The sequence below is a fragment of the Diplotaxodon limnothrissa genome, linkage group LG11, assembly GCF_057381915.1.
Source record: "Diplotaxodon limnothrissa isolate DT_005_m linkage group LG11, D_limnothrissa_male_GT1.1, whole genome shotgun sequence".
Classification (NCBI taxonomy): Eukaryota; Metazoa; Chordata; class Actinopteri; order Cichliformes; family Cichlidae; genus Diplotaxodon; species Diplotaxodon limnothrissa.
Window position 1 is genome coordinate 28119820 of NC_140606.1, and position 10800 is coordinate 28130619.

General features: G+C 40.3%; 1 protein-coding gene across 2 annotated transcripts; it reads right to left on the reverse strand.

Moving 5' to 3' along the window:
• Window positions 1-663: 663 nt before the first annotated feature.
• snx27b (sorting nexin 27b) lies at window positions 664-10800 on the reverse strand. 2 transcript variants are annotated; one of them, XM_085365618.1, is made up of 13 exons: window positions 10379-10800; window positions 6526-6757; window positions 6123-6315; window positions 5695-5759; window positions 5494-5598; window positions 5323-5401; window positions 3732-3895; window positions 3553-3642; window positions 2926-3075; window positions 2686-2814; window positions 1439-1498; window positions 1294-1342; window positions 664-1141 (listed from the first exon to the last, which is right to left on the reverse strand). In XM_085365618.1, exons 1-13 carry the CDS (start codon window positions 10708-10710, stop codon window positions 1074-1076), a joined length of 1716 nt encoding a protein of 571 aa, XP_085221744.1. In that variant the 5' UTR covers window positions 10711-10800; the 3' UTR covers window positions 664-1073. The 2 variants fall into 2 exon arrangements, with proteins under 2 accessions (XP_085221744.1, XP_085221745.1); XM_085365619.1 differs by having other exon boundaries at window positions 1280-1342.

Sequence of the window (10800 nt, forward strand, 5' to 3'; positions counted from 1 at the left end):
ATGTTACATGTCTGAGCGGAGCTCCGCATCACCGCTGCTCCACGATGGCCGTAAACATTTTGCATGGTGTGTTCATTAAAAAGATTACCTAAGAGTTGAATGCACAATTCTGCACACTCACACAGTATATAACTGCACCGTAGTCAGTGATAAACGTAGACCTGTACTTATTCCATTATAATTCCATCTATTGCCCTTTTACATTATACTATGCACATTTGGAGGTCAATAATACTGCTGGATAAAGTGCAACATATGTCTAAGCATTGATATGCACCCAAATATGAAAAAAACAAACAAACAGCCTATAAAGAAAATCTGCGTTCTTCATCCCTTCTCTCATTTGTCACATTATTAATGCAAATGCAGTTCGCAACACATGGAAATTAATGTATGTGACGTGGTTCAGCTGTAACTTACTTTATCAGGGCTCGACTCTGGTTTGCCCCTTCTCTCTTAGCTGATGGGGTTTTCTGCATATATTAATAACACGCATGGAGACGCAGGACACTGAGGCTCTAATCCATAAACTGAGAAGCTAAATGTCTTCCTGTGGTCACCCCTCCGAATCAGTGATTAATGTGATCTTGTGGTCCCCTTTCTGAGGGCAGCTAACAACTTATTGGTGGACAAAGAAAGGAAAGTAAAAGTTGTTAGCTTTTCAGCTCTCTTTTTCAAGTAGGACTTCTTAAAAGAAGGTTCAAAACCCCGATCGTTTGCACGTCACATTCCACTTCAAGTCCCTGCCAATAAGAGGAAGGCTCGCATGAATCCGTCACTTTGATTCTGTAGGCAGCTCGTTTCTTTTCAACGGAGCTCTGCTTAATGCATGGTCGCGATGTGCTGGATTCGAGAGTTCTGGTACACAAGTCTGTAGTTGTTGTTTTTTTTATGCGTCTGTTCATTCAACGTGTTCATCAGCAGATGCTTGTTGGTTTGCATGTAAGGAGGAGCTTCTCATGTTGAAGTTGATGGAGTTTAAATGACGTCCGAGTAGTTAACAGCTGATTTCTGGTGGGTATGGGGGGGAAGGTCGGGGCCAAAACTGAGCTGAGGTGGTGATGGCGATGTAGTTACGAGGTAACGATCTCCCTTCCTAGGTGCCCCCATCCCTTCTGTGCCTCAGCAGCTGGAAAATATTCTGTTACAGAAACAGAAACCAGGGGTAAAAACCACAAGCTTAGACACAGAAGGAAAAGAAACTGTATAAAACACCAAAACAAGAAAGTAAAAGGATTATCACTGGTATCAAACTGGACAGAGGCAGGCAAAGCCTTACCTTGCCACACATACCATCTTTACTGCAGTTCTTATTGTCCTTGTCTGTAGCCTCCTCTTCCACCTGAAGGCACAGATGCATTATTTCCGTAAGTACAGGACAGAAGTAAATGGCTTGTATTAGAGCAGATTATTCTGTAAAGAAGCAGAAGGGCATTACCTCCTTCCTCCATTTCAGCTCACAGAAGACTCTCTCAAAGCACTCATGCATGTAGTTAAACTAAACAATGACAAAGAGAAGCACAGATTTAGACTGGCGTTTATACGGTTCTCTCTAAAACAGTGGTGTCAAACATAAGGCCCAAGGGTCAGAATGAGCCCAGCGAAGACTAGAATCTGACTCACTGAACAGCTTTAGAAAATTTGACGGAGTGCATAGATTTGAAGTTTTTAACTGTATTTAATACGTTTTACAGCTTTTCCTATTGATACAAACTGCCCAACCCCCATTAGCTTTCATGTTGAATTAAAGTAATTAACAGATAAATAATTAAATGACATAAATGGTCCTGTTTTTCAAATATTAATTAGTTAGCAGTAAACTAACAAAACCATTATATTTTATAATTACAGGACAGTCTGTGCAGTGAGCCATTATACCCTTTTCTCTAATTTTACACATCTATCCTGTATTTTTACTGGCTCGGCCCACTTGAGATCAAAGTGATTGCATGTCACCCACCATATAAAATGAGCCTAACATCGCTGCTCTAAAAGAGTAGTAGAAATGAGAGTCTCTTTCTTTTCTTTACAAGGAGTTTGATAAGAACTTTGATACCACCTTCTTGTACTTGCCTGTAAATATAGTTTAACTTACATCCACCAACTGGTTAACTTATCTCAGCATAAGCACACTTTATAAAGCAACAGTAACTGGTTCCCAAAGGCTTTAAGAGCTGGTGAAAGAAGATGTGTTGTAACACAGTAGTAAACAAGCATCTGTACTAACTTTTTTTTAAAGGAATTCAATTTAAAATGATGATTTTTCAAGATTCGGTACAACTTCTCGGGTATGTTTTTGTACTATTTCCAATTAAATATGGGCTTCTTCTTTTCAAACATTTTTTTTGGTTAATTAGCAGGTGTATCTGGCTGATTTTATCCATACAAACAGGGAAGTTTGCTATGATGTAATGTGTAAGTGAACTAGGCTCACTACTGCCACTACTTTTAAAAAAAATAAAAATTACTGGCTGCTTGTGTCATCCTCTTATTTACTGTAAAGGCATACAAGTGGTGTCTACTCAATAAAATATCTGCATTTACCATGATCTGTTCCTTCTAAATATAGCAGTAACTCTCCTCATCCTGAACTTTTTCTTTTAGAGTTCTTTACAATTATTTCATTTGTAGCAGTATTAACAAATAAACATAATATGTATGCAGTGATCTGTGTGTGATCCATACATTAGGAGTAAATATCTTGACCCAGCGTGGCTTCTTCTCTCCTCGTGCATATTCAAAGCAGAAGGCCATGCCCTCTTCATCCGTGTCCCACCTCTGCATCTCCCCCCAGTCAAATGCAATCACCTGATTCTGGAACAACACGAAGGCTTCAGTACACTCACCCTGTTACACAAGAGGTATAGAAAAGGCAGACACACACACACGCACACACACACACACACAGCAAAGAGTAGGCCTTGCCTCAAGCGTCCCCTCCTCTGTGCAGGCGTGCAGCTTGAAGTGGTGAATACTGATGGCCGTGATCACGTGGCCTTTACGTCGAGAGTCGCAGGAACAGTGGGGGAATATGATCTCGTTGTAGCCTTCGCAAGTTCGCAATAAACTCAGGTACTGTGAAAAAAAAGAGGGAGAAGAGGCAATGTGAGCTAAACATTTTTCACAAACTGAAAAACAAGAGGATGCTCTGCAGCTGAATGAAGTTTAGATGCAGGGTGCATTTTTTAACTGTGAAAAAACACTTAAGGCTATAAAGCAGAGTGCAGTTATTCTCTGTAGCCTGACTGATTTAGAAACGGGATGTGATTATTTACCTGCTGGAGCAGCTTTAATCTCTTCAAATTGGCGGTAATTTACTGATGCTCACTCACTTATTCACTTTCAGCGAGCACATTTTGCTGGCAAGAATGTGTGTCTGTGACACACTCGCTCTTAGACTACTTCCTTTTTACACTGTGGTATATCACTCAGTGAAATAAGAATGAAGCAGTGTGACAAAGTGGACGACACACTCAGATATAGTGAGAATACAGTGTCTCTGTATGTGCATGTTACTCTCAAACAGTAGCGTGCTGTATATAAAAGGCTCACCATGGACATCTTCTTCTGCTCGGCCAGCTTTTGGAGCTGATAAGACTTCTGCTCAACTTTAATGAAGCCTTTCTTCACATCATCCACAGCCTGCAAAGAGGTCAGACAGGAGACACAATTAAATACAAAATCCACTAAGCATACCAAACAGAGCAGACAAATACACAGTGTGTACGCACCTGGTGAAAGAAATAGTTGACAGCGAGCTGGTTGTCATTAAGCAAAATCTCCTCTTCTGTGGTGAAGAGCCACTTGCGTAGGGTGAGACAGGTTCCTGGGATCGCTGAGGTATAGTTCTGTACATACAGTTTGTGGGGGAACTCATTGGGGGCAAGCTTACGTACTAAAGAAGAAAGAAGACATGAAAGAAATTTGTAGAACATTTAACAGCACAAATCCTACCTCCTAAGACTTAACTGTACTTCTTCCACAAAGATGGATACCATCTATGAACCAAAAATCAATAGGGTTTCATTTAAGTTTATATAATTTCATTTTATTGGATATGTCAATAAAGTCACATAACCTGTGCTGTATTTTTTGTGAGGCTAGCTGCACAGGAAGGTCAGTTTCTTTGTCAGTGTGTCAGTCAGTTCGACAGACATTTGTACAGCAGTAAATCAACTGTCTTTTGTTCAGCAACTGCCAGAATGATGGCCATGAAATTTAATACAAGCACTACGGGGGGGAAAAAGACTGGCGATCCATTAGAAATGTTCTTAATAAAATAACGATAATTTGCATGAAAAACAAACAAACACAATTCTTCATAATAGGTTTTATTAATAAAGTTTCACGAGCTGCTAATGTGGTTGTAGGCTTGTTACTTTCTGCTTTGTGATACAATGTTGTGACAGTAACCAAGCCATACAAAACAATGCAACACGAATAAGGAAAAAAGAAAGGCAAAGCAAGGTCAAAAACCAAAGACAGCGATGTTACTGTGAAACCAAAGCTAAGGATCGTTTCAAGAAACAGATGACGCTTCTGAGCCTTCTGAGACAGAATAAATCAGGCCACAGTTATCTACACCTACAGCATAAGGAGTGTAACTTTACATTACACTACAACATTCTAAAGTAAACACTGAAGTAAATGTAACTGATGTTAGAACTGCAAGACAAATGCTTCTTTTTACTTGTGAAAGATTCCTTCGTGCTGCTAAACAATTTCCTTCCTAGAGTTTGGAAAAAAAAGTGTTGTGTGGGTGTGGAAGGGGTGTGGAAGAACAGCACAAGTGCATACACTTGTAATTATCAGTTCTTCAGCTGATTAAAAATAAAACGGGGATGGCTTTCTTCACATCACTGGGGATAGAATTTGCTGATTTATTCCTTGCAAGAAAGAAACAAATTGAAACTTTAGTGGATACACACAAAACTTTCATTCTCATCAAATATAACTGGTTATTGCTAATGTTGTGGTGCATTTGTCCTTGCTGTAATAGACACAGGTCATAGAGAACTTTGTGCATTAAACAGAAATGCTACTACTGTAGTTTTATTTCATTTTTTAAATTAGGCACAAACAACACACTAAGCTTTGTCAAACGAATGTGACATCATTATAAATGCCCTTACAAACCATATTATGAGCATGATTATTCATGTATAAGGTATTTGCTTCTAGATGATTATAAAAAAAGGTGGCTGCATACAGATATTTTCTTTTCTGTCACTTGTTAGTGATCACAGATAGCAACTACAGCAACATTTGTGCTATGCTTTAGCAAAAATGCAACCTGTGCTTGAGTTACCTGCCCTTACTCACCAAAGGTGTGGTTGATGACCTCAAACAGAGCAAAGTAGCTGGCTGTTACACTGTCCATCTCTAGCTTCATAACAACAGCCTGAACGCGAGAGATTGCCACAGAATGAGAGTGAGAGACTGAAATAATGTTGTGGCTATAGTGGGGACAGGACTGTGTTTGTGTGGGTTTACCTGATAGACCTGGTCTGTAGTTGAATTTTTGCGAACTCTGACAGTGAGTGTGGTTTTATCTGGCATCGCTATTCTCAACTCCACATCCGACACACCGTTATAATTCTAGGTCACAGCAAAGACAGCCAGAAAGACAGACACAGCGTAGTGAGTCACAGGCGGGGAACGGGCAAAAAGACACGTTTATTTTTATTTTTTTACCTCATCTGATTCAGACAGGAACTCTTGCATGATGTCACTTTCTCCAATGACTCGGACAGAGCACACTGCAGATGAAACACACATTAAATTAGATACAGTTTTTTTTGTGTGTGTGTGTAAGTGAAATAAAAGTCATTATACAATGACATCTGCGACTTCACCACCTGGCCATAAAACTCTGAGCCTCTGAAAATGGTGTCCTGTTTATAAAAATGTGTGTAATCCTTAAAGAGGTCATGCAAATGTTTTGGAAAACTGAATAATCACGTGTTGTTTGTTTGATTTACAATCAACCGTGGTGGCGTTCAGAAGCAAAACTACAAAGCTGTATCTTTGTTCCAAACAATATGGAAGGCAACTGTAAGTGGGCGAACTGTTTGTGTGCTAGCCCTATGAAGAAAGCCTGATTCTCCTCCTCTCTTCCTCACCTTTCTCTAGATATTCCTCCAGGCCTCTGCGTCGTGCGTCCAGCTGTTGCTCTGAAAGGGAAAAAGGCCATTTTCCAGGCAGCTTGGGGAAAGTAAAGTTAGCAAACTCCTTCTTCAGGTTTTGGTGTAGAATCACAAACTCCCGGTAACGCTTGGAGCACAGCTGTCTGCCTGCCATGTACACATTATACACCTGGAAGAGTTAAAGTGGAAAAATGAAAATGAAAAGGCGGTGATCTTTAGTCAACAGTATTTATAATATCCAGAACATTAGGTTGCTCATAGACCTGAATATAAACATCTCATGAATGTAACAATCGCATAAGCCTTGAGTTGTGACTGGCTGCGTCCAACTACAAAAACATTTTTATCCATCCGAGTGTTTTTGCACGAGTGTACCCACCACAAACTTTTCATGGTTGAGTTCAGTGTGTTTGTAGCTGGGAACAGAGATGGGCACTGCCTGCTTGTCGGAGTAGTCGTAACAGGACTGGGCCGACCCGTCGTCTCCGGGATCCAGGCAGTCGGCCTCCTGGGGAGGAACGGACAGCACGGCCAGCACCAGCTCTCGCTCACCGGCCCGGATCAGATCAACCACCTGCTTGTGTGTTGCTCCTTCTACGTTCACCCCATTGCTGTTGAATAAAGAGATTTATATACTAGAGTGGCAAGCATTTTCTTTTTTAATATTCTTAAGGTTAACTTTCTATTTTTCATAAGCATAAAAGAGTACAGAGTTTTTTTTCACTGAATTAGGAAATACAATAGTGAAAATGTAATTATAAATTAATGCAATCAAATAATCTAAACAGCAGCCTTTAATTACCAGAGACTTGAATCAACACACAGACGGCATGCTGTTAACACCAATGAGAAATGACTAAGTGCTTCATGACTGCAGGGCTGTTATATTCAGACAATTTATCAGTGCCTTGTACTTTGCTTCTTCTCTCTCAGGGTAGAAGTTTAACACATGAAATTATAAGATTCACAAATAACAAGAATTATTTGAACTGCTAAACAATATAAAAATATTGAATGAAATGGGAAACAGCAAAAAAAAAAAAAAGGGGTTCAAATAAGAGTTACTGGTGCGCACATTGTAGAACTTTTGCATCATCTCTTTCAGAATTTAGACCTTTGGTTATGTCATGAGCACAGCTGAAAGTGAGCGACACTGGGTGTGTGCACTTTGGCAGTTGTGTCAAACGGAGTGAATGACAGAGCTGTAGCAGCCTAACCCGTAGTTAACTTTGCTCCAAAACCATGTCGCCTCATCTAAAAGCTCTCAGCGACACCACTGGATATTTCTCACACTTTTAAAACAAGCTCCAGCATAGGCTGGCAGATAAAGGTGGTATTTGAACGAGGCCTGAATGAGATTCAATAAATTATTCTGTGTTTTACATTCCAGGACTTAAACAACAGCTTGGAAATATTACAGTGAATGAGGAATCAGGCCAAACTTCATTTGAACATTTTCCAAAGACTACAGAAGCCAGCAGTGTTGTAAATGATATTTGCATAACCTCAATGTAACACAGTCAGTGGTTTGGGGGCAAATTCTCACATTAAGTAGACATAGATGAGCTCTGATCATCTAATGTGAAAACACATGTTGTGATAAATACAGGATAAAGTGTGTTAATATGCTGTTAAGATACACTTCGAGCTTTGAGCAGAAAATAAAACCCAATTCTAGGGTTTAGTTGACTTAAAAAACACATCACCACAGGGTGACATCTTTTAGGCAGCGTGATAGTATGCAAAAGGTTTGAGTGTCCTAATTCACATTTTATAAACAAGCACGTTGTGAGAAGCCCACAAATGTTTCACTAACTTATATTAAAGACAACCACTGAGATGGTAACAAGCCAGGACAGGAAATGCAGGAAATGCTTCAACTGAATGAATACATATCTGTTATGTTTGCCATGCTGGCATTTAGATGGAGGGTTGAAGCCCGATGAACATAAGCTCTATTTTACCTACAGTGGAACAAAATAGCTACACACATGTACTCAACATAAAGAAGGCATTCTGAGCCAGTGCACACATAGCAAAGCTGGGAATGATGATTATGTAGGTAAAAGTAAGAAAAGACTAATATGGAGGACACAAATATAACAATCTTGCAGGTGGAGTGGGAGAAAGCGCAAACGTGTCCTACAAGAAAAAATGCAGACCAAGCATTTTGGCAGCTCTTTCCTTCCTGCAGCTTTATGATGATATAATAAGGACCTGACACAGAGGCCTTTGCACCGCCACTATCAGCACTTTTGACTATGATAAACACTTTACAGTAGACACCCTTCCCATGTGACAGATTTCTAGTTCTGCTTTTATAATTGAAATTACTAGTATGTGTTCATTTTGTTTTTGCTGCAGCTTAAGGATTTATTAGGTGACTTTATGCACTATGCAGTGTTCTGTACTTCATGTATAAATGTTCAACCCCTCACACATAGTTTAAAGGCCAAATTAAAATGCATTTGACACCTTGAAAAGTGTTTAAACAATATATATGACCTTTATAATAAAACAGAATGCTGAAATAATTATGCTAAATAACACAAACTGAATTTAAGTCTGAGAGGAGGAGCTGTTTATAAAAGTGCAAATAAATAAAAATACTCGACATGCTGCAGCTAGTATGCAGCCACTCCAGTGTGAATGTGAGTGCTTAGACTCACTTTACTACTTACTTGTATTAAACTAGCAAATGTTTAACCAGCCAATCACATGTTAATTAAGCACGATGAAGAGGACCTGGTTAAAATCAAGTCACTAATGTTGCATGGCTGCTAGCGCCAGACTGGCTGTTTTGAGTTACTCAGAAACTGTAGCTCTTTCAGGATTTCAGGCAGAAGCATCTCAAAACAGACATCCAGTAACTGAAATGCTTTGTTGACAGCAGAGGTCAGAGAAAAAAGAAAGTCAACAGTAACTCTAATATTTAAGTCACCAACCGAGGATTTTCGATGACCACGTGGTTTTACCGTTTTTTCTAATGGTTAATTTCAGCATCATTATGTGCCACCTTACAACCTTCATATAACCTCAGGCTGCCATGGTCCCAGTTTTCTTTTTTTTGTGTGGTTTTTCAAGGTTAGGATTCGTAGTGCATATATTTGTGTTTGGGTTGCTGTTTGGCTTTTATTATTCTAGTCTTCTTGACTCCTGTTTTGTTTTCTTTGTTATTCTAAACCTGAGTCTGACTTATTCTGTTCCTGTTAAATCTTTGATTTCTGAGCTCACTTCATGTTTTTCTAAGTAGTAGTTTTACATTGTCTGATCCTGCATTTTGAGTCATGTTTTCATTATTGTCCCACACTGTTAAAGTTTAGTTTTTTTTTTTAATGTATTATGTACACTCTGGTCTTGAAGGATACTATGTGGCTAGTAAATTTAATAAGTGTACTGTAGCTTTACATGACCACTATATACCATGCTAATAATACTAGCAGAGGGGTATCTTGTATATGATAACAAAATGATCAGGCACACATCCACATGCTGGCACACAGAAATAATGGGGTCAACAAACTGCCAGGTTACTGCAGGCCATCCATTGACACAGCAGTGTGCAAAAGCCAGCCAATCAGAAAGTGACTTTGAGAGGACAAAGCCAATCAGAACTGAACTCAAGGCATCCCTCCCTCTCTGCATCATGGTATTCCATGCACACAGACACACTGAAGCATGAGTACTGATGCTGATGCTGTGTGTTACTCCACACAACAACAGTTCAACACACACTTGAACACTTCAATGCCAAATCAACCAGGTGCAATAATCCTCAGTGCTAAGTAACATCTAATTCAGTGATGCTGATGTTAAAGATGTGAGCTGGTTTACCATTCATGATTTGTGTAAACAAAGTGTTTCATTGATAAATGACCCACACTGCATCTGCTTAGGATGATGTGAATGTGCACAGGAGTGAGTTGGAAATATCTGGCATGCAGTGGATGAGAGGAATAGATTTCAGTGTGACGTGAATTTCTAATGATCCCCGGATCGTTTCTCTCTGACACACACAGACACTCCTTTCATTGGGATGAACGGCTCTTCTGCAGGACCGGTGTCACAGTGCATGCACACACTGGCACCTTAGTGTTCCCAGTTTGACTGAATGATGCTATAAAGTCACGTTTGCCTTGAGCTCACTGCGTGATCGTCCGGAAAGTGAAACAGGTCATTTTCATCACTTACGTTATAAGCAGCTTGGAGAGAAGCTAAAAAACAGTACTTACACCTCAAGAATCCGGTCCCCTTTCGAAATGCCGGCTCTGTCGGCGGCACCCCCCGGAAGGACCGCACTAACATGCTGCAGTGGGGCGTACAGTTCTCCGTTGATGCTCCGTAATTGCCCTCCTTCACTTACTTGCCCCCGAACGTTGAACCCATAGCCGGAGTCAGACTTCACTATCCGAACCAGCCGCGGGCCTGAAGTAACGGTGGTTGCGGTCTGGCAGCTGCCGCCGGTGCCCGGTGTAACGTTACCGCTGCCGGAGCCGTTACGAGAAGAAGGGTGAGGTGACGGAGGGACCGGGGAACAAATTTCTTGCCCCGCTACGTCCGCCATTTTTCTGCACTCACTGTATCATCCAATCAGATTCGGCTACAACATTAAATATCATACAAACATTAGCTTGTAGTAGCAGGCTAATCAGCT